This window comes from Phascolarctos cinereus, unplaced genomic scaffold, assembly GCF_003287225.1.
Source record: "Phascolarctos cinereus isolate Bilbo 61053 unplaced genomic scaffold, phaCin_HiC Scaffold_3;HRSCAF=262, whole genome shotgun sequence".
Taxonomy (NCBI): Eukaryota; Metazoa; Chordata; class Mammalia; order Diprotodontia; family Phascolarctidae; genus Phascolarctos; species Phascolarctos cinereus.
Window position 1 is genome coordinate 409,203 of NW_027555736.1, and position 23,194 is coordinate 432,396.

Consider the following 23,194-nt stretch of genomic DNA (forward strand, 5'->3'; position numbering starts at 1 on the left):
AAGCATTGGTTAATTGGGCTCATTTCCTCTTTTGTTTTTATCCTTTGCTACAAGGGATGGCTCACTAGATAGAGGATACATACTGAGAAAGGAACAGCACCCAACTAAAGGCTTCCATCAAAATGACATTTTTTAAAAGCCCATAATCTGAAAATTTAGCCAATGACAGATTATATAGACTGAACAGGGAGCCCAAACTCTCCACGAAGTGGTCCTGGTCAAATGGCTCAGGGGACCCAAGTTAGCACACATGGAAACCTACCTGGTTACATTCGTACTCCTTGAGGGAAGACTACTCCATCAGGCAGTGTTTGCAGAAAATGGACACTGAGAAATCACTGTCATCATCCCCTCCCTCCCAACCATAAATGCCATAGCCACCCTTTCCCCCTTTTATGTAATCAGGGCTTCTGGCTAAAATGCCAGTTGGCCTTTGTTGGAAACAAGATTAATTCCAAGGTGTTTCTAACCTTAATCTTTTTTGTCAAATGAGTGTTAGCCTTCACACTGGAAGGAATAAGGACATTGACATCCAGAGCATAGTTGGGGTGTGGCAGTATACAAAAGAACACAAGAAATGTCTGGAAAGATGGGCAGGAAGCAGATTGTGGCCCCTGTGGCCCTCCAGCATAAAGTGCTGAAGAGAAGTCTGCTTTTTCTCCTAGAGGCAATAGAGAGCCCCTGAAGTGTCTTGGGCTGTGTGTGGCAGAATTGGTGCACAGAGCTGCCCTAGTCAGCAGTGATCACCCTTGCCCCATAGATTCTCATATTAATTCATCAAAGGAAGCAAAAGCCAGGAATCAACCCAGAGTGGGGCTATACCACCTCCACAGAACCAGAGAGAGCCATTATTGAAACATAAGGAGGGAAGAAGGAGCCAAGGGATAACTTCTGACTCAGATGATTATGGCAGGACTAAAAGACGGTGATGTCTTCTTCCTGAGAATCCCACCAGGTTGAGCCAGGGACCATGACAGTCATGAGAACCCACAGGGAGTGTGGGTCAGGCTCCTGACAAGTCACCTTTAGCTGTTTGACCACTCACTGAATGCACCAGGGGAAAAACACCTTGGAAACTCCCATCTTCCTCACCCATTGTCCAAATGGGACAAGGTCACATAGTGTCACCCTCACGACATACAAAGCCCCTTGGCACCCTGAAGGATAATACTGGACCTGGCATGTGAATGGTGCAGGGAGCCCAGATGGGGAACTCCCTCTACCCATCCGCCTCTTCTCTTGGACAGGAACACCCTGGGAGGTAGGTGTTACAGGTGGGGGATGCGAGTGAACCAAGAGGCGGCAAGGCTAACTGGGAGGAGACTCACCCCCCTTGGCCTGGGCTCTGGAGGCTAACATAGAGTCAGCTACCTCTCACCTAACATCTACTTTCCTGGCTGGGTTCAGTTGAGGAGGCAAGGACTGAATTGGCCTCCGTGGAGAGAGAAGCCTCCAGCCCTCATCTCCCCATGGAGGTCGTGGGCCTGCTCTTCCCTCTGACCCTGTTCCTGGTATCTGAACTTCCTGATTGTAGGTAAAGGAGTATAGGAGATAGTCACAACCTCATGAGCTCAGATTTAGGGCTAGAACAGTGCACACAGCAAGCTTGGGAGCTAGAGCCAAGGCTGGTTGGCAGGATACCCAGTGTGGGTGAGGCTCTGAAGAATGATCTGTTTGACCCAGCCCAGCAAGAGAAGAGGCAGAGACTCTTCCACCTATGGAGGTGAATGCTGTGAGCTGCCCATTCTCCTCCAGGGAATGAGGCAACAGATGGGGCATCCCCACACATGCTTCTTCTGGAAGTCCTATTGTTGCTGGTCTTCCTAGTAAATAGCCCTTAGTAAAAGCTAATAGATATTAACTGGCTAAATGAAATGGGCTTTCATCACAATTGGTCAACATTGGAGAGAGCACATCAAAATGGGGGCTTGAGCCACTGACATTTGAGAAAGACAACCTCAGCTCTGGGGACCCTCAGGGATGCCTCTAGGATCCTGAGTGGAGCTGTAGCCTTGTTTGGGTGGTTCTGGCTCATTGGTGAGCAGGGAAGATGGGGTAAGGATTGTCAGAGCTTACATAGCTTCATTTGGGTTTGTAGGAGACCGCCAGACAGCTCCCATCTCAGGCTCACCACTCAGTGCATGTTTAGGAACACTTGGGTGAATTTTTTGGGGGGGATTTTGAGGCAGCCTGACAATCTCTGCAGGACCAGCTGGTGGGGGACCCTTATCTCTAGGGTAGAGAAGGAAATAAGTCTTCAGAGGAGCTCAGAAATTCTGAGCTGAGGCTTGACATGTCACCATTTTGTCTTTATAAAGTGATGCGGCTGGTTAACATGCATATGATACCTAAGGAGTCATGTTAGCCACTCCTGGCAGTGCAAAGGAGGAGAAAGTATGAAGGGAATGGTCTCAACTGATCTTAGCACAGGCCTAGCACATAGTAAGTGCTTAATAAATGTTCTGTTTATTTATCCATCCATCAATCCATCCATCCACCCATCCATCTGTCCTTCCATCCATCCATCCATCTGTCCATTCATCTGTCCCTCTGTCCATCCATCCATCCACCCACATACCCATTCACCCATCCACCCACCCATCCATCCATCCATCCACCCATCCATTCATCCATCTACCCATCTATCCATTTGTCTGTCCGTCCATCCATCCATCCATCTGTCCCTTCATCTGTCCCTCTGTCCATCCATCTATCCATATATTTTTTTCAGGCAATTGGGGTTAAGTGACTTGCCTAGGGTCACAGAGCTAGTAAGTGTCAAGTGTTTGGTCTGAGGCCGGATTTGAACTCGGGTCCTCCTAACTTAAGGGCCAGTGCTCTATCCATTGCACCACCTAGCTGCCCCCATCCATCCATCTTAAAGCAGGACAGGGATGCCACTAAAGGGACAAAGCAAGCAAAGAATGGGAAGAGAGATGCCTACTTAATATTCTGCCTTGAGGCTCAACTCTACCTGATCTGGCCATAACTGACTCATTCCTTAGCCTGCTCAGAACCTTGAGTGTGGTAGGTGATCTCCATAAGTGGTAAGTGGATGGAGTTAATGTGCTGGCCCCCTCCCCAATGCTATTCTAGAAAGAACACTTCTCTGGTTGAGCTGCTATGTGAGAACCATGGGTGAAATCATGACTGGGACCTCTGCCCCCAATTCTCTTCTCACATCAGGATTTCTCCAGGCTGCACTAACCAGAGCAGAGCCCTGGGACATTGTGGATGTTTATTCTTGACATTAGCAGCAGATTGGGGTCCAGTTCATTCCAGGAGAAGATGTGGAGAGTTCAAAGTAAGCTCTTTGTTACCTATGACAGCCCACCCCCCAGTAGGGAGAAAAGGACTTCACAAACAATGCAAAGCTTGCAAAGCAATGCCTGTCTACACTCCCATCCCTACAGTACCCAAGGTAAAGAGCTTCTCTTCTAGAAAGCCTAACATTGTCCAGCAGAGATGACTTATTTGCCCAGAATATTGAGGAAAGGGGATCTGCATAAGCAGAAGCAGCTGAGGCATAGGGTGCCAGGGCAGGCCTTTTCCAGCTTACACATCAATTAAACGCATCAAGCTAATTACTCTCACTAAGCCTTATCTCTTCAGCAAAGGGTTCTGAGGACTCCCAGGAAGAGATCCTCTCTGCTCAACACTTTCTAACCAGAAATGCACCTGATGCCACTCATGACTGCTACTTCTGCAAGACGCCTGCTGACAAATGGACAGCCATGCACTTGTATAGCCTCCAGAGGAGAATGTGTCTAGTTTGGCCTGGCCATTCCAGAGCTGACATTAGGATTGGCCACAGACTTCAATCCTTCTCTGGGTCTTTTCTCCCTACATCTGGGGATCCTAAAATGTGGGCAGAATTCAAGGTGGAGGCATGTGGCTCTGGAGCCACACTTTGGGGAGACCAGAAGCAAACAAACCACCCACACGGGTAACTGGTGGGGTTATGTGTCTGAAAGACTCCAGCTGAGAGGAGGACTCTGGAATATCCAATAAGATGCATTCCCAGAAAACTGGAAGGAAAAATGGCTGTCAGGAACTCAGGGAAAGGCTTTACAATGGCTCCTGGGACCTTTTGACAAGGTGCAAGCCCTATCATGGGCTTTGCACAGTTTCTAGGCTTCAGCCGTGGACAACTCAATAGCCATAGAATCTGAGGGGCCTCATAGGACTCTTGACATCATCAGGGGCCCCCAAAAGCTAGTGTGTTTCAGGAATGGAGGGTGCTGTGGTGGACCTGGAGCTTGCTGAATGGTGGAAAGTTTAGCCTTGGGCCTTTCTGGGCATGCCAAAGCCTTAGTGTCTCCTAGCTTGGTCCCGAGATGAGTTCTGCTTCTTGGGACCAAAATGCCCTCATCATCAGACTCCAGCCCCAGGCCCAGGGACCCCCGAGCTCCCTTGGGAATCCAAACTTGCATGAGGCACATCCTCCTTACCATGAGGACCATGATCAAGATGATTCACCAGTTTTCTCCCATTTGGCCTTTAACCACCCACTAAGTACCTGGCACACCCCCAGAGTGAATGTGGGTATAGTCAGTGTGAACAACGGTGTTTGAAGTGCCAGCCCAGGGTGAGGAGGTGGGATGAGTGCGCCCAGGGATGATTTTAAGGACTCACCAGGCTTGGGGCATCTATGTTTTGTGAGTTGTTATCTTTCCGCCGCCCCAGCTTTTTCACGTAAGTGTAAACATCTGGACCAAAGCAGCCAGCTTCATAGAAGGCACTGCACCAGCCAGGGCTACCGCTGTGGAATTCAGCTGGGCAGGGAGGGGGGGTGATATTCTTGATCCCAAAGGCCATGCCTTCCCCTCCTGGGCTGTCCTGGAGGCAGCTGCCTTCTGTGGAGTGCTCCTCATTCTCACTGCTTACCATCTTCTGTGGCCTGAATCCCACCTCAAAGTTACTTTGGGACAGCTCATTTGCATCCATTTCAGAGAGCGAGGCTGGTGAGGGTGGTGCTCCAGGGGTGCGGGAGGCCCTTGGCCTAAGTTTTCCTTGGAAAGAAGAATGAGACAAAGCATAGGCCAGCCCCATCCCAAATTTCTTAGACAGAAATGTGAACAGGTAACAGTTAGCAGGGGAAGGGCCAAAAAGGGCCATGATGGGGGACTGTCACGACAGCCATGACCACATGGCTGCCACCAGAAAGAGCACACAGAGGGCCGTCAGCCAGTGGGTCAGTCAGTAGTCCTGACATCAAGCGATCTTCTTTTGATCTGGCCTTAAACTACCCTGGACAGTTCAACGAATAGGAGAATTTTGTCTGTTCTGCTGGTAGAAGTATAGAGGATGGACTAGGGCTTCCCTCATGCCATCTTTCACATCTTGAAAATGGATCCCTTAAACCAACAATCACAATGGCCTCCAGGAACATCCTGTGTTCACCCCACTCCCTTCAACACACAAACTCCTCCTATCTCACAAAGAAACTTCTTTCTTCCAGCATGTGGGACTGGAAATATCCATGGCGCTAGACCCAGAGGAGTGGGGTTCCAATCTTACATCTAATGCTTACTCCTTGTGCGACCTTAGGCAAATCACTTAACTTCAGTGGACCTCAGTTTCCTCATCTATAAAATGAGGGGGAGGGTGGCCTAGACAGCTTTAGATCAGATTTAAAAAAAAATTCCATTTTATTTTCAGGTCCAAATTCTCTCTCTCTGACTGCCCTTCTTTCCTTCACCCCCTCCCTATCCACTGAGAAAGCAAGAAAAATAAAACCCTTCACAAACACGTCAAGCAAAACAAACTCCCCCCCCCCCAGCCACATCCAAAAAATCAGTCGTCGGTCTGCACACTGAGTCTACCAGCTCTTTCTATGGAGGTGGGCAGCGGGGCACATCAGGAACCCTCTGGAATTGTGCTTGGCTCTTAAATCTTTCAAATGTGCTTTTCAATGTTGCTGTTATTGTCCAAATTGTTCACCCTGTTCTGCTCACTTCACTTTGCATCAGTTCATACAAGTCTTCCCAGATTACTCTGAGACCATCCCCTCTATCATCTCCTATAGCACAATGGTATTCTATCACATTCATGTACTGTAACTTGTTCAGATATTCCTGAATTGCTGGGCATCCCCTCAGTTTCCAATTGTTTGCCATCATAAAAAAGAACTGTTATAACTACTTCTGCCCCAAAATATTCTGGGTCCTGATCTCCTTGGGGTTTAGGCCTACTAGTGTTATAACTGAGTCACAGCATATACACAAAGGATATGTAATAGCTTTGGGGGCATAGTTCCAAATGGCCTTCCAGAATAGTTAGACCAATTCACAGTTCCACCAATAATGCATGAGTGTACATATTTTCATACAGCCCTGCCAATGTTTGTCATTTTCCATTTTTTTTTGTCATCTTTGCCAATCTGATAAATACAAGGTAGTACCTCAGGGATGTTTAATTTTCATTCCTCCAATTAGTGATTTTGAGCATTTTCTCACATAACTATTAATAGCATGGATTTCTGCTTCTGAAAACTTCCTATTTTATGTCCTTTGAGGATTTATCAATTGGGCAATCACACTTATTCTTTAAAATTTGAATCAGTTCTCCACATTGGATCAGGGGTTTTTAACCTGATCTCCAGAAGCTTGGTTTTTCTTCAACATTTTAATAACTGTATTTCGTTCATTTCTTTAATAGCTGGTTCTCTTTATAATGCTATGAATTTTATTCTATGCATTTAAAACTGTAATTCTGAGAAGGGGTTTCTGGGCTGCCCCAGACTGCCCAGCAGAGAGTCCCATGACATAACAAGGTCCTGAGAAGCCCTGCTCTGAACCGAGGAGGCTAAGAAGTCCAACTATACTTTCTCAGCTGGACCAAGGTGGTTTTAGGACTTCCTCATTCACTGAACATGCTGTGGGTTTGCAGGTAAGTCCCAGCTTGAACAACCTCAAGAAAACCAACTGTATGTTGTTCCAGTGGGAGAGCTGCCCAGTACAACTTCAAAAGGTGTCAAGAAGCTAGCAGCAGTCTAGGAAAACCTCAGTAACAGAATCGGGGGGACTTTCTGGTTATGCTTTAAATGCAAACGAACCATTCACACGCTATACACACTTTAGTTGAATCACCACCAGTGTATGTGGTTGACCAGGAGGACATGTTCCCTTGATGAGACGTGAAAATCTACGTCATCTTATTCTGTGCATAGATATGAGGCCATCTCTAAGGTTTTGGTCACATCTCCCTTTGGAGGTTATGGTTATGTGCCTCAGCCACGAGACTGAGGATGTCTTCTGGGACATGGAAACACATTCATACCTCCTGGGGAGGGTGTGACTCCTCAGAAATTTCAAGGTCATTTCTTTTTTTAAGGCAGATGGGGTTAAGTGCCTTGCCCAGGGTCACACAGCTAGTAAGTGTCAAGTGTCTGGTCTGTGGTCATTTCTTTTTTAAGGGAAGTCTAGGTCCTTAGGGTAACACTATGCTTTTGGAGGCCTTTACAGGCCCCTCACATGATGATGGGAGCCACTAGAAACTGGATTAGCTAGTTCTGAGTTATAGACTTAAGAGTTGTTACGCATTTCCTAGGTGGTAAAATAAAAGCTGTCTGGTATTACCTTCAGTGCTTGAATGGGAACTGGGGATCTTTTAACCCACATTCATGGAAATCTAGGCAAAAGATAGACTTAGAGCTTTCCAGGGAAAATTCAGGGTTGAGGCAAAATGAGCCATATAGTTTAGGATAGCCTTGCACTCTAGGGTTGGAAGAGTTTGGGTGCTAAGTTACATTGCTGGGGCTAACCTAGGTCCTTTAATCGTGGTTACACATGGAATTCAGGTTAGGCTTAGAAATGGAAAGGAGGAGAGAATCAGGGTAGGTCCATTCCACCCAAAATATTTCACACTTTGGTAGAGGAAGTATATTTTCTTCCTTCTCCCTCCTCCCATCCTTCTCTTCCCCTTCCTTCTCTCCCTTGTTTGATTTTACTTTTGTCTTGTTGTTTTAGCTTTAGTTAGAACCTTCCAAGCACCAAGGCAGGCACAGGCCTCAGGGTACCTTGTATAATGGTGTGTTGAGAATGAGTATTAAACACCAGGCCCACCAAGCTATGGGGAGCCCCCTCACATAAGACTGATGATTTAGGTGGTGTCTAAAAACTGTGATGAGAACATCATGGGTGACAGTCATGGCTCCTGGGGCAATGAGAGGTACTCATTAAAGGGGGCAACTGCTTCACTGAATGAGTTTCCCGAGGCTGTGGAACTCTCCTCTAGGCCTCCAAGAAATATCCCAATTGGGAAGCAGGCCAGTGTACCCAGGCACCCTCCAGTAGGATGTGCAAGGAGCGCAAACATTTCACTATGGAGGATCATGGAAAGTACTAAAACTTACCTGTTTCATACTTTGTTTGTCTTCCACCTGCTGGCCCACTGACTGGTTTCTGTCCACCATGGCCTTGACTCTCCCAACCAGAGATGTCCGTTTCCGTTATGCTGAAAATCAGAACCTCTGTTTTAACATATCAAAGCACTCTGGGCCAAAGCCCAGGGGCTTCCTCCTGTCATCTAACATCACCCTGTCCATGCCTACAATGGAAAAAGCCCCCTTGACTGGACCTTCAGTGGTGATCCTACCACACAAATGGCATGGCAGAGACGCAGTTGGGACCATGGGTTTCCAGAGCCTGGGACAGAGTTGTGAATAGAACATGGGCTAAACAGGATTGCTCAGACTACAGAAGACAGCTGTGGACAAGAATCATATTTGAACTCAGGTCTTCCTGACTTCAGGCCTAGGGTTCTGTCCACTTCATCCTCTAGCTACTAGGTGTATAACTAAATTTGTTCTGTTTGGCCCCAGAAGTCAGAGTCAGGAGCAATGGGGGTATGGTGGCTGGGTGGGGACAGTGGCAAAGAGACTTGATATTAGGAAAAACTTCCTCATGATGACAGCTGTCCCCAAATAAAGTGGGCTTGGAATTGGGGTGGGTTCCTTCTGCTTGGAATTCTTCAAGAAAAAGTTGGACTGAGGGCTCTCCAAGAAGGCTGGAATTGATGGCCAATATGGGACATGTTACTTCATACCCATCAGAAAAATGATGAGGGAAATGAAGTCAGCCGACACGCCAAGGTCACTTACATCCACCTGCTCTTTCTGTGGCAAGATCAAAATGCTGAGTGGAGTAGTGGGGCTCTGGCCTTGGGGATGTGGCGGTGAGTGGCACCGTACCCCCAGCTCTGTAGTCCTACCTGCCATGAGGAAACAGAAGGACTCCAAAGACCAGCAGGGACATAGAAGCCAACAACCAACTTGGGATGAGGCAGGGGAATAAACAAGAAGGGGCCTGGAGGGGAGGTCCTAGCAGGGACTTCTACCCCAAGTGGGTAAGATGAGAAGGCCACTGAGGTCTCTGTAAGCTCTCATGTTCTGCAACCTATCTGCCAAAAAGGGTTTGCTTGTATTTTCTTTATATCCCCATCCCCATCCCCATCCCCATCACCACTATCACTATCACCATCCCCATCCCCATCCCCACCATCACCATCACCACCACTACCATCACCACCATCACCACCATCACTACCACCATCCTTATCCCCATCTCCATCCCCACCATCCCCATCCCCATCCCCATCCCCACCATCACTATCACCATCCCCAACCCCATCCCCATCGCCATCCCCACCATCACCATCACCACCATCACTATCACCATCCCCATCCCCACCCCCACCATCACTATCACCATCCCCATCCCCACCCCCACCATCACTATCACCATCACTATCACCATCCCCATCCCCATCCCCATCCCCATCCCCATCCCCATCCCCATCACCCCTCCCCAGACAGTCATCCCTTGTAACAAAGAATGACAGATAGAAGGGAGAAAAAAAACCCAGACAGGACACCACCACATCTGAGAGTCTCTGCACAGTTGTATACTTCCTTGGGTGTTCTTGTCTGCTGGGACAAGGGGCAATCAGCCTCCCCTGTCCATTGGCAGCACTAGGTCTTCCTGCTTTCTCACAGATAAAAAAAATACCATGGAGAACAGGATTTTCTGGCTTTAAAAAGGACTTTGATTAAAAAGTCCCACTGAGGAGGGTCTCGTTGACAGGCTGGGGTCTTGGGGGCTTCTTGCCTCCCAGTCACAGTTGTGTCCAGAGGTGAGAGGGAGCCAAGATCCACAGCCCTGAGTGACAGAGGAAGGCAAGGAGGCTGGGCCTCCATGCCAGGCAGGCCACAGGTTGCACGGAAGCTGGGGGGGAGGGGCGGCACTCACCTACACGGTGGGGACATCTTCCCATTCACAACCTTGAAAAGATTCTGAAGCAGTTTCTCATTCCAGTAGAGGTCACAAAACTTCTCAGATATGGCCCCACAGAAGGTTGCATATGTGAGATCTTTCAAGGCATAGATGTATTCTCCTTAGTGGGAATCAGAGTGCAATGATCATTTTCACCAGCCTCTGAATGTTGCTGGGGGAATGTTGCCCTCAGAACCCCATGGTGTGCCCTGCTTCTCCCCTCAAGGTCGCCTGAAGGAGGAAGGCTGGAGGTCTGATGGAGCGGGTGGTCCACTGGCTGCCTTAGAAAATGGTGTGAAAGCCCAAAAGGTTGCTGTGTTCTCAGGGCTTCTGTTACACCAGGGCTAAAGTGATTCCTAGATGGGCCACAGCCTCCCTGCCTGCACTGCCCTCCTCACCCAGTGAGCACAGGGGCCCATGATGGCCAATCCTTCTCCCCAACAATGACCACCCCTTAGCACATGCCCTGCTCCATACTCCTACCCATGATCAAGGCTTCGAGCCCATTCTCCAGATAGCCATCAAAGGCAAACTCTTCTTGGATGAGATGCATCACTCTTTGTAGTGAAGGGCCAATTGTCCTTTTCTGCCCAGAGGAGGTTTCTGAATGAGAAGAAGGCGGCCTCCGATCTGCTAGCTTTGCCGAGTCTGGGGGAGGTCCTGTAACACTGGGTTCTCTCTCCCCTCCTCGACCTCTGGGGACACTTTTCTGCAGGGGCTGATTCGGTGCCTCAGAGGCAGAGGCAGTGTCCCTGTGGCTACCGGGCTCTTTGGGCTGCAGGCCTGGCGCCTCAGGGCTATTGGACTCCTTGACCCCAGGGTCACTGCTGTGAGGTGGGTCACAGGGAGAATGGTCCGTGCAGCCTCTGCCACAAGGAAGGTCAGGGCCCCGAGGTTCTTCCTGCAACCCTGGTTTGTCCTCTAGATCCTGAGTGGAAAAGAGGCCATTCTTTGGGGGAGTGGCAGGTGACCTAGAGGCATCAGAAGGGTCCCCGGGAGATGATGGATCCCTCTCATGTTGGCCCCTTGGGGAGGTGGGTCTGGCTAGAGGCTGGACCTGGGCAGAGCTGCCTGGGAGCGGTGTTTCAGGGGAGCCCTTTGGAGTCTCAGGTAGTGTGGGAGTTTCTAGAATCTTTGGGTTCACAGCGGCAGTCTGCTCCTCAGCCATTTCATTTTCAGTGCTATCTGCAGAGTCAGACGCAGGGCAGGGGCCCTTAAGCCTATCACCCTGATCAGAGGGGAATGTGCGGCCTTCCCTGAGACAGAGAGGAGAAAAATACATCTTGTAAAGCTCGCCTGGCACCCCCCACTTCACTGCTGGCCTCCTCGCCAGTACTCACTCTGTCACATCTGCCTCTTGTGCCAAAACAATCGGTTTAAAGTGAGTGGCCAAAGAGGTGAATGCAGCTGGCAGAACCGGGCTTTCTCTGCATGTAGACAGCGGGCAAGGCACTGGGCCTTTCACAGCTACCAGCCTGCCATCCCAGGTAAAGGGAATGAACCCTGCAATTAATTGAGAAGATCGACATCAGCAAAATATCCACAGTACCCATGAAAGAGGTGGTCAGTGCCCAAGCAGCACTGTCTGAGGAGGGAGAATGCCAACCTGGAACAGCCTTGGATGAGGAGGGGGTTACTCACAGTGCCCATGAAAGAGGTGGCCAATACCTAAACATGACTGTCCAAGGCATGGGGGTGCCCACCTGATCCAGCCTTGGCTGAGAGGAGAGATGCCCACCTGGACCAGCACTGTCTGAGGAGGGGTGATGCCCTCCTGGTCCAGCCTCAGTTGAGGAGGAGAGCTGCCCACATGTACCAGCACTATCTGAGGAGGGGGGATGCCCACCCAGACCAGCACTGTCTGAGGGGGGTGGTGCCCACCTGGACCAGCCTGTACAGCATCCTCTTGGCCACTGCTAGCTTCCAGGGCCACTCTGTTCAGGGTGTTCTGCAGGCCAATGGTTTCTTCTTCTTGGTAAACCTGAAAGCAGAAGGCAGAAAACGGGGCACTGACTGAGGCTTCCTACCTTATCAGAAATAAGAGGAATGACAAACCTTAGCCGCTTCACAAATATCACCATATTTGGTTCCCACGATAGCCATGTGAGATCACTTCCCCCATTTTTTCCAGATGAAGTAACTGAGGCTCTGTCCTCCAGACCTCACTTTGTGGGGTCCTCCTGACTGCAGTCCAAGGCTCTCTCCCTATAGCACGTCCCCTCCCCTGTGTTATGCAGCAGGGATGCTTGGGACACAGAGGCATTAGAAGTCTCTTAAACACTGTTCCGTGTTTCCAGCAGCTCACATGGGACACAGGCTGGGCTGCAGCCTCCACCACAGACATCTACTGGAAGTGCCCACCCTCTGCATGGGATGGACATGGCCCTGTGATGACTTCCCAAGTCCACGAAGGCCTCCTAGAATGGCTGATGATCCCCTCCCCTCTTCAGGAGCCTGTTGGGCATTGGAATTCATTCATGACTTACAGAGAATGGGCACAACTGAATTCTCTAGGACCAGGATTTTGCTAATGTCAAAGGTCTCTGCTGAGAAAGAGAACTTTCTAGGGAAGTGGGAGAAGATCTTCTCAAATGCAGGTTCTTAAAGACAGATGTTTGGCACCTGGTATAAACCTCTAAAACCTCTGAAAACTCAGCTGGGAGCCAGCAGCTCCATTTTCAAATTCAAGTATGCCCTTGTATGACGCTCCGGGCAAACCCAGACACCCTTCTGGTGTGTTGTGACAAGCCATGTTTCATGGGTTCTGGTGATCACTTTAAGTGAGCTTTGGTCCTAATCTTGTTTTTAAAATTTTTTAAAATTAATTTATTTTGATTTACCAACAATCATTTCCATAAGTTTTGAGTTTTAAATTTTTCTTCCCTTCCCTCTCCACCTCCCTCCCCAAGACAGCACACAATCTGAAATAGGCTATACATACATATTCCTATTTAGCATATTTTCACATTAGTCATGTTGTAAGGAAGAATTAGAACCAATAGAAGGAACCACAAGAAAGAGGAAACAAAACAAAGCAGAAAGAAAAAAAAGAGTAAATATTATGCTTTGATCTGCATTCAAACTCTATAGTTCTTTCTTTGGATGTGGACAGCATTTTCTGTCACGAGACTTTTGGAGATGTCTTAGACCCTTGCATTGCTGAGAAGGGCTAAGTCTAGCAAAGTTAGCCAGCACACAACATGGCTTGTCACTGCGTTCTCCTGGTTCTGTTCACTTCACTCAGCATAAGTTGTGGTCCTAATTTTAAAGGGGATACTGAGGCAGGGATGTACACATCCCCAATCTTTAGAGATGCAGAGAGATGATACCAGAGCTCTCACAGAGTACAAGACAGCCAGGCCATCTCCACCCAACAAGGGGACATGGTTCATCTGTGCCAACAAGAGGGTCACCCTGGCGATCCTGTCTGTGGAGCTGCCCTGGGTGGTCACTGCTTAGATGAAACCTCCCTGAATGGGTCTGAGAGAAATGAAAAAGCCCCAGAGGTCAGTTCTGCCCACAAGCTCGAAGTGGGCTCCTAGGCAGCAAAGGGAGGCTTTTTACCTGCAGTGGCGATGTGCTCAGGTGGGCCAGGATCTTCTTGCTGTCCATGCCTCGCTGCTGCAGGTAGCCGTTGCACACCTGGACAAGGAGAAACAGAGAGGGGCCACACAGAGGCAGTCATGACAGAGCGCTGGCCACCCAACTGTTTGCCTGATTCTCCCGACTTATTTTGTGTCTGAATAAGTGTCTCTACCCTAGAAGGGGAGTAGTGCTTAGAAATAAATGAACTGCTATCTGACCTTGTAGACAAAGGAAGGAGATTTCTCTAGGGAGGGGTCTCGGGCTTCCACCCCACCCCCCCCAGGACCCAGAGCCAATACAGCCCTCCCATGTCCAACCCCAGACAAAAGTGCTGATGATTTCAGCTGAGGAGTTGAGAAGACGGTGAAATGGCTGGAAGAATAGCCCACCTCTCCAGACACATCTCCTCAATAATGATCTAGAAAATGCACCTAGATCTAGAAATAAATCCTGATGGGGAAATCCAAGATAAAACCTCACAAGGCATCACTTTGCCAACTTGGGTCAGTGTAGGGAGACACACAGAGATTTGTGGCTACTGTGTACAGGGGCCAGGAGCTCGAAGTGCGAAATATGAGCGTGCAGGGCTTGATGGAGGCCTGGGGCTGAGTGCAGGGGCAGGAGGAGGGTCCAGGGGTTTGGGTATGGGTGCTAACTGGAAGGCCCACTGCTCAGAACCAGGGCACACTGAGGAGGGGAGCGAGAGGTGGTGAAGAAGAGTGGTCAAAGTCCTGGGCCCTCGCTGGGCACTGAGCAAAGGTCAAATTCAGACGTGAACTAGAGCCATGTGGCTCTGACCCCAGGAGTACAGCAGAGGCTCAGCTGAAGCCACCAGCCCAGGCTGAAGCTGCAGAAGAATAACCAGAATAGGAGTTCCAGAATAAAGAGCAGCTGGCAGGCTGGGCACTCTGAATCTGCAGTTCCCAGTGAGATGATGGTGGCCAGGTGCAGCAGCAGATCCCCAACTAGTTCTCGAAAGACCAAAACACAGGTCAGGAGCTTGTGGAGTTCCCCCTCCCCCCCATGGGGGCAGTGATCAGACTTTGCCTTGGATCACTTTGGGAGCACTTTTCAGGGCTCTTGCCTTAGCTGTCCCTGAGAACCTGGAATAACACAACACTGGCTGCTTGGAGAAAGTGAGGACCAAAGGTGAACTCAGACTTTCCATCTGGAAGCATGCAGAGCCCAAAGTCAAGGAGAAGGCTGGAAGAAGGAGCCTACACAAAGGGTGCCCTCCCCGCCACAAAGATGGTGGTGGAGAAGCTCCAGACACAAAGAGAATGGCTCAGAAAATCCTCCAGACCGTGGCCAATGGGAGAAGGCCACTGAAACAAAATGGCCAGCCGGAATGCCACACTCCTGGAAGAGTTAAAGCAAGAGATGAAAAAAAACTAAAAACTGGGTAAAGGAAGGAAAACTATGAAAGAAAGATGAGAAAAGAGAATTAATTGAACAAGAGGTATGAGGTCTTCCCCAAGAAAATAACTGCCTGAAAATGAGAATTGGCCAAATAGAAGCTAATGATGCCATGACACATCACTAAATATTAAGACAAAGTCAGAAGTCTGAAAAAAAGAAGAAAATCTAAGTTATCTTACAGCAAAAACAAGCGAGCAGGAAAACAGATAGATGAGAGATAATTTAAGAATTATTGGACTCCTTGCACACCACAACCAAAAAGAAAACTGCCCAGACCTTAGGACCAGAAGGCAAAGTAGAAACTGAATTAAGTTATCACCTCCTAAAAGAAATCTCCAAAAGGAACGTGATAGCCAGAATCCAGCTCTCTGAGGTCACAGAAGGCAGGCAGAAAGAATTCAAATACCAAGGAGCCACAGTCAGGAGCACCCAAAATTTGGCAGCCACCACCATCAAGGATCAGGGATCTTGGAATGGGATTCTAGGAGGCAAAGGATATGGGCCAACAGCCAAGAGCTCAGTCCTACAGGGGGAAAATGGATCTTTAATGAATTGGAGGACTTCCAAGTGTTCCTTATTTAAAAAAACAGTCACATTGAAATGCTGACATTTAAATACATGTGTTAAGAGAAGGATAGAAAGGTTAGCGTGAATGAGTGATTGTGAGGAATAAACAAGGTTAAGCTGTTTACATTTTCATATGGGGAGATGACACATGCATTTCCTCAGAACTCAATCATCATGAGGGGGGTTAGTTTCATTAGACACAAGGTCTAGGAATGGTTCTGTTGGGTTCTGAAGAAAGAAAAATGGAAAGGGAGAGAAGCGGGATGGGCTCAGCCTGAATTTGAAAGCTACAGCAATGGAAGATGTGTCAAGGCCAGGCTTTGAAGGGAACAATCTTGAATTATGGTGTAGATAGCAGTGCCTGCTCCGGGCCCCCACACAGTGGCAGGACCAGACCCCACTTGAAGGGCCAGAAGAAACAAGCCACTGGCACCTGTGGTTGGAGGCAAAGAAGAGGCACACACTGGAGAGAAGGCCACCTGCCTCCATCCACAGGGTACAGCTGTTCCAGGGCCTGACTTTTGCATGCTGTTCCTTTCACCTAAAGGAAGCCAACATTCCTTTGGGAAGCTAGTGAGATTGTGGAGCCCCTGAAGCAAGGAACGGTGGGGCTTGGCTCAGCTCTGAGGGCCACCGGGAGTGCTCCTAGTGTGAGAGGGTGCTTGTCTACAACTGGCCCTGCACTCATGTGGGGCTGCATTGATGGTGAGGGGGAACACAGTCATGCTCTGCAGCTTAACCCAAGGCAGGAAAATCATGTGTCAGGCTGACTTCTCTGTCTCACACACCAGACTGGGCTCATCACAAGTCTGCCTTGATCCCCTCTGCTGACCACTGGCATTGTGCCCTGAGGGGTGCCTTGGAGACTGATTGATTCATTCTCTCCCGCCCAGACTTGACCAATTGGAGGATGGGGCAGCGGTGCAATCACCTTCATGGCCTGGGCCACAGATGGCCTATCCATAGCACTGCTCCGGGCCATGTCCAGCAGGAGACCTTTGAGCTTTCGAGGCAAGGCCAGCTTCTGTTTAGGAGCTAAATTGAATTTGGCTGCAGTCCACAGGATGGCTGCCACACAGTAAACAGAGGCCTGTCAGGAAAGGAGGAGAAAGTCTATCAGTCAGTTAATAAACATTTATTAGGTGCCTACTATGTGCCAGGCACTGTGCCAAGCACTAGAGAATCAAAGAAAGGCAAAACCAGACCCCATCCTCAAGTAGCTCCCAGTCTAATGGGATAGACAGTATACCAACAATCCATAGGGCACTAAAGATTCAAGGGGATCAGGAGAAGCTTCTTGTAGGTGGGATTCTAGCCGAGACCTAAAGGCGCCAGGAGGTGAAGGAGAGAAAAGGTGACCCAGGAAGAATGAAGAAGAAGGGGATAGACGATGCTGCTCCTGGGCCTCTTGGATCTCCTGGGCCTCCTGGGCCATGTATGGCTTTCCTCCCTCTCACTCCACTCAGCCTTCAAGACTCCGGTCAAATGGGACCTCCTCCAGGAAGACTTCCTTGATCCAGAAGCACCAAATCTTAGAGCTGAGAGCTCAGAGGCCTCCAGTCAGATCTAGACTGGCACAGGAAACCCTCAACAACACCCCCAGCCTCCAAACAAGGATTCCCTGTGAGGGGCAGACTCTCATCCCACGTCTGCCCAAGATGCAGCTCTCCTTTCCTTACAGAAAGCCCTAACTTGCCTCTCACCAAGTTTAGGGGCCTCCAAGGTTCCTGCTTTCCAGGCTGCCCAAGGTGTTAATGCTCTGTTCCTCCCTAAGTCATAAAGCATTTGCTTAAAGCATCCTAGGTTTGGACCTGGAAGGGGCACCGGAAGCCACTGAGTCCAACTCCTTCTTTTTACAGATGAGAAAATCAAGGTCCATGTTTACCAAGTGGTCTGCCTAAGGTCAACCAAAGAGTAAACAGCAGAAACAGCATTTGAACTCAGGTTCCCTAACTCCTAAGCCCATGGGCTTTGAATCCCCCTTAGCAGAATGTCAGCTTCTTGAAGGCAAGGAGTGACCCACGAGGTTTTCCTGGTATGTCCAGAGCCCAGCCCAGCATCCTGCAGGTAGCAGGCTGTGAGAATTGTTGAATTTAACGGCCTCTTTGTCTGCACTGCTGCCCTGTCCCCTAGGAGAAGGAAGGTACAGGAAGGCAGGCTTTGCTATCTCCTTCCACGTGGAGGGACTGAAGGGCTTGCCTTGGCAAGCCAGGTCCCCTGGGCTCATGCTGGACTGCTCCATCAGTCACTTATGATGTCTTATTAGCACCCTCTTGTCTCCTTCTACTGCCCCTTCCTGGAAGAGGTCCTTCTCATGCTTGCCTGCTGATCCCTGTGGCTAGTTCAGAACTGTGGTTGTTTTGTTATTCAGTCATTTCAATTGTGTTGGACTCTCCATGACCTCATTTGGAGTTTTCTTGGCAAAGATACTGGAGCAGTTGGCCATTTCCTTCTCCAGCTCATTTTACAGATGAGGAAACTGAGGCAAACAGGGTAAAGTGACTTGTCCAGGGTCATGCAACTACCACGTGTAGCCAAATTTGAACTCAAGAAGATGAGTCTTTCTGACTTCACACCTGGTGCTCTGTCTGCTGCACCATCTAGCGGCCCTAAGCATCTCCCTAAGGGATCTGGGTGTGCCACACCTTGGCACAAAGATTTCCAGCTATTGCCTGTTGCCTCCTAGATAATGGTCATGTGACTGTGATCGGCATTTGAAGCTCCATGAAGTTGCAGGCCATTCCCCTTTGGCCTAGCTCTTCTCTGGCCTCTTGGCCCTCCTTAGTCCTATTCCAAGACCCTGGAGATACTCTGGTCCATTTGAGAACCCAGAGGCCCAGGGGTGGGGAGGGGAGGGTCATCGTTTGGATGTATAAAAATCCCTTGCCTCTTAGTCGCCAGCAAGAGGTTTTTGCCCTCTTGGTATCCAATTAATCAACCAATCAACCAACACATATTAAGTGCCTGCTGTGTGCCTGGCATTGTGCTAAATGCATTGTGCCTGGCACACAGTGAGTGCTTAATAAATGCTCATTTCTTTCCTCTTTTTCCTTTCATTCTTCCTCCTCACTAGAGTTGGGTCCAATAAGGAGCTGTTTTCAAAGTGGGGGTGGAAGGAACAGGACAAAGATGCCCTCCACCTCTCATCCCCAGGCCCACAATCTCTAGTTTTTGTATCACATAGAGATCAGATTTGGGGAGCCAAGTCGTTTCTCAGGGTGTGGGAAAAAGCAAAATTCTCAGAGGCGCTAGGATGCTTCCTAGCCAGTCACTCCTCCACTGACTGCCCCCCTGCCTGGCCTTGGCCATCATGCCCCACCCATACCCCAGGCTGGCCCCTCTGGCTTTGCTTTTCCAGACCTGTTTGTGTAGAGAAAGTGGGATTGGTAGGGCACCAGACTGCTGGAAGCTAAGGACATGGCGAAGAGCCCTGGAAGGGTGGCTGGATGACCCTGTGCCAGTCCAGATGCCTGGTGTGAGGTCCTGCCCCCATCATGCACCATGACAAGGAGTGTGATAGGAACCTGCGCACTAACCTTTTCTGTGACAAGTTTCTGTCGTTCCACTTCAGGAGCCACATAAAATGGGTTATAAGAGCCTGAGAGAGACAAAAGAAAGAGTCAAAAGTTCGCTTCAGAGGAAGCGTGTCTGTCCTCCAGCCACCAGCCCCTCAAACCAGTACAGAACTGAGCCCTTGTCTACATGCATTCACACATACATGCAAATTACCCAAAGGCACCACAGCGCCCACACAGCACCCCATGTCCACACACTGTGACCACACAGCACCCCCATGTCCACACACTGCACCTACACAGCACCCCGATGTCCACACACTGCACCCACACAGCACCCACATGTCCACACACTGCACCCACACAGCACCCACATGTCCACACACTGTGCCCACACAGCACCCCCATGTCCACACACTGCACCCACACAGTACCCACATGTCCGCCACTGCGCCCACACAGCACCCACATGCACACACACTGCACCCACATAGCACCCACATGTCCACACACTGCACCCACGCTGCACCCAAAGGCACCACAACACCCACATGCACCCACATAAGCACCCAAAGTGCCCAAAGGCACACACCCAGAATCCAAGGGTAGACATCAATGCACATGCAGGTGTGAAGTCTTACCTGCATCTTTCAAAGCTCCAAAGAGAACATTTCCTTCGGAGTCCACCAGCACAGAGTCCAGACACAAATAAGCTACGGAAGGAAGGACATGTCAGTGGCTCAGTGTTCCTGGCCTTGAGGCAGCCTCTCATCAGTGTAATTCTTGACTAAATTTCTTTGTTCTAAAGGAGAGGTGCAAGTGGGGTGAGGCCAGCCTGGGGTGTGGGTGGGGCATGCTGGCCAAAGCCAGGCAGGGGGGCAGGCAGTGGATGAGTGACTGTCTATGAAGCATCCTAGCAGCTCTGAGAACAAGGCACTACAGCTCCTGCCCCCCCAGCAGGAGGAGAGCACCAGGCAGCAGACACAGTCAGATCTAGAGTGTAGGCAGCTGCTAGAACTAGAGAAGAGCTTGGAGACCCGATGGAACCAAGACAGTGAGGGAATGAAACAATACCAACCTAGGACCTGTGACTCCCCTGCTTAAGAAGCTTCTGTGGCTCCCATTGCCTGAAGGGAAACTCTTCTGTCTAATAATGATCACAATAATAGCTAATATTTACATAATACCTATTCTGTGCCAGGCACTATGCTAAGAACTTTAAATTTATGACTTCATTTGATCCTTACAACCACCCTGGGAGGGAGGTGCTATCATTCTCCCCATTTTACAGATGAGGAAACCGAAGCAGATAGAGGTTAAGTGACTTGCCCAGGGTCACCCAGCTAGTAAGTGTCTGAGGCAGAATTTAAACTCAGGTCTGCTTGTACTGATGGAAGACTGCCCTTCCCTTCAGCCCCAGCTCTGCTTTTTTGGCTCATGAGCTTTATCCTTTTGGGGCATCCCTGATGTCCCCATTCCTCCCCCTCCAATCACAGTTAATATTTGTATCTAGCCTGTATCATCGAGTGATCCATGAGCAGGGAGCATCCGCACCCTGCTCCTCAGCCCGCCAGTGGGATAGGAGCTTCTTGAAGGCAGGGCCTGTATCCTCTCTGTCCTCTTTAAGCTCAGGGCCCAGCACAGAATAGGCATTTAATAAATGGTTGTAGATGTATTTGTTCCCCAAGGTATGGGCTGGACCAAGGGTGGGTAGACTTTGGAAAAAGTGGAGAGACCAGAGAGAAGTGGTGGGCTCAGAGGGCAGATGGAAGTTTCCTTCCTTCCTTCTTTCCTTCCTTCCTTCCTTCCTTCCTTCCTTCCTTCCTTCCTTCCTTCCTTCCTTCCTCCCCACCCCCTTCGGATCATGGCTTATGTGGAAATGTATTTTGCATGATTTCATATGTGTAATGAGTTCTTGCCTTCTCGGTAGGTGGGAGACAGAGAATTTGGAACTGAAAATCAAATAAAGTGGAATGACCTTTAGAAAAAGAAAAGAAAAAGCAGAGGGGGCTTCTGGGAGCAGCACTGTGGGGGCAGCAATAGATCCTTGGAGGGAGGAAGGGTGATGACCTTGGATAAAGTTGGCTTAGCAGGGGTTGATGGAGGGTCTTTGTGTTGGACCAAGCTTCAAAGAACCTCAGTAGCAATGCTGTTCCATGCCTAACCAAGCATTCTGCTCATGGTCTCTGAGTGGGAAGGCACCTAAGAAGTCTAGCTAAAGAGCTTTGCTTTGACCTTGGAATCCCCAGTGCCCTGCATGATGCCTCACACACAGCAGGGCCTTAATAAATGCAGAGGATTGAAATGTTAGATTATCTGCATCCCATCCTCCTGGAATTATTTTGCTGCCCCACTTCTTACGTCCCCTGGTGCTGGCCCCCAAGCAGCAGCTGCCACCACTGAAGCCCTGAATTCCAGCTGGGGACGGACAGCCGGGTTCCCCCTGTGGACTGTGGGACGGGCACAGACATCAGCAGAACACCCAGCTCTGTGGCCCCAGCCCAAGCCAGCTCCAGGTTCTCCCTTGCTATGGAGTCAGAGGTGGTGATTCCCAGTAAATCAGACACCTGGAGGTACAGAGGGTTACCTGGGTATTCTATGTAGCTCTGAAGAGTGAACAGAGATTCTCGACAAAGTGCCCACAGCTCGTACTCTCCAAAGGGCCTCCCCAGCCTTGACAAGAGCTCCTGTAGAGATACCCACTGTGCAGGCTGGGAGAGACAAACAAGACAGGGATGGGGCAGTGGAAATCCATTAACTCTGGTACCAATGGGCTTCCCTTCAGAACCACAGGAAAACCCATCTCTCCTCAACCAAAGAGGAAGCAACAGGGCTCATGGAGTCACACTCGTGATGCTTTAAAAAAACCCAACCAACTAAGTACGTCCATAGGTAGGGGTGTGTGTGTGTGTGTGTGTGTGTGTGTGTGTGTGTGTGTGTGTGAGAGAGAGAGAGAGAGAGAGAGAGAGAGAGAGAGAGAGAGAGAGCTGGGTGACTTTATATAAGTATATGTGAGTGTGATTGTGACTGTGTAATTTTGTATGTGATTTGTATGTGATTGTGACTGTGAGACTGTGTGCGACCCTGATAAGGGTGGTTGGCTTTCCACACCCTTTGATTCTCACAAGAACCCTGGAGGGAAAGCATTTTGGGGACCCCCTGGAGACCCAGGAATGCTCATTGTCACCTGGGCTGACTGGAGACAGACAGGCAGGATCTGCCCCCGGGCTCCCAGAGGACACTGGTCCGGCCAGGTGACTCCCAGAGTATCCTGGGGGCTTATGACCATATGAAAAGCTATGAGGGCAGTGTTATTGGGGCTTTTGGCACTCAGACTTTGTAATGGGGTGGCTGAGGAGGGAAATCAGCATCGTCTCCCAGGCCCTCCAATGAATCAATGGTGCCCTGTTTGGTTGTTAAGACACCAGAATTTCATGACTCTTTTGCACAATGAAGAGCAGTTGGGGGAGGGACTGGTGCAGAAAAGGGTCTGTTTATAGCTTTGAGAGGCTACAAGACGTGGCCAGAGACACAGCCAGTCTGCATCCTAATCTTCCTGGCCTTGAGGCTGCCTCTCATTAATGTAATTCTTGACTAAATTTCTTTGTTCTAAAGGAGAGGTGCAAGTGGGGAGAGGGTGACCAGGAAGCCAGCAGTATTATTTTCAAAAGGGTGTCAGTAAAAGGTGTTAAAAAGCTAGACAAAGATTGGGGCCCAAGCCACCCCAGGCCTGTTTGCACAGGAGGAAAGGCCCCATGCAGGACTGGAATTCTGCTCAGCACCCCCAAGCCACCGGGGTGGCTGCTCCTGGGGAAGCTTCAAAGGAACGGGTCT

The 23,194-nt window shown here is 49.6% G+C and overlaps 1 protein-coding gene across 1 annotated transcript in view; it reads right to left on the reverse strand.

Moving 5' to 3' along the window:
* KNDC1 (kinase non-catalytic C-lobe domain containing 1) overlaps nucleotides 1–23,194 on the reverse strand; it is a 95,899-nt gene that overhangs the window by 26,341 nt on the left and 46,364 nt on the right. Inside the window, exons 7-17 of the mRNA XM_078150667.1 lie at nucleotides 21,948–22,071; nucleotides 20,002–20,073; nucleotides 19,382–19,443; nucleotides 16,777–16,935; nucleotides 13,839–13,916; nucleotides 12,156–12,255; nucleotides 11,615–11,777; nucleotides 10,758–11,530; nucleotides 10,251–10,395; nucleotides 8,357–8,457; nucleotides 4,636–5,012 (exon numbers count right to left, since the gene is read on the reverse strand). Coding sequence (XP_078006793.1) covers nucleotides 4,636–5,012; nucleotides 8,357–8,457; nucleotides 10,251–10,395; nucleotides 10,758–11,530; nucleotides 11,615–11,777; nucleotides 12,156–12,255; nucleotides 13,839–13,916; nucleotides 16,777–16,935; nucleotides 19,382–19,443; nucleotides 20,002–20,073; nucleotides 21,948–22,071 — 2,154 coding nt within the window. The remainder of the gene's footprint in view (nucleotides 1–4,635; nucleotides 5,013–8,356; nucleotides 8,458–10,250; nucleotides 10,396–10,757; nucleotides 11,531–11,614; nucleotides 11,778–12,155; nucleotides 12,256–13,838; nucleotides 13,917–16,776; nucleotides 16,936–19,381; nucleotides 19,444–20,001; nucleotides 20,074–21,947; nucleotides 22,072–23,194) is intronic.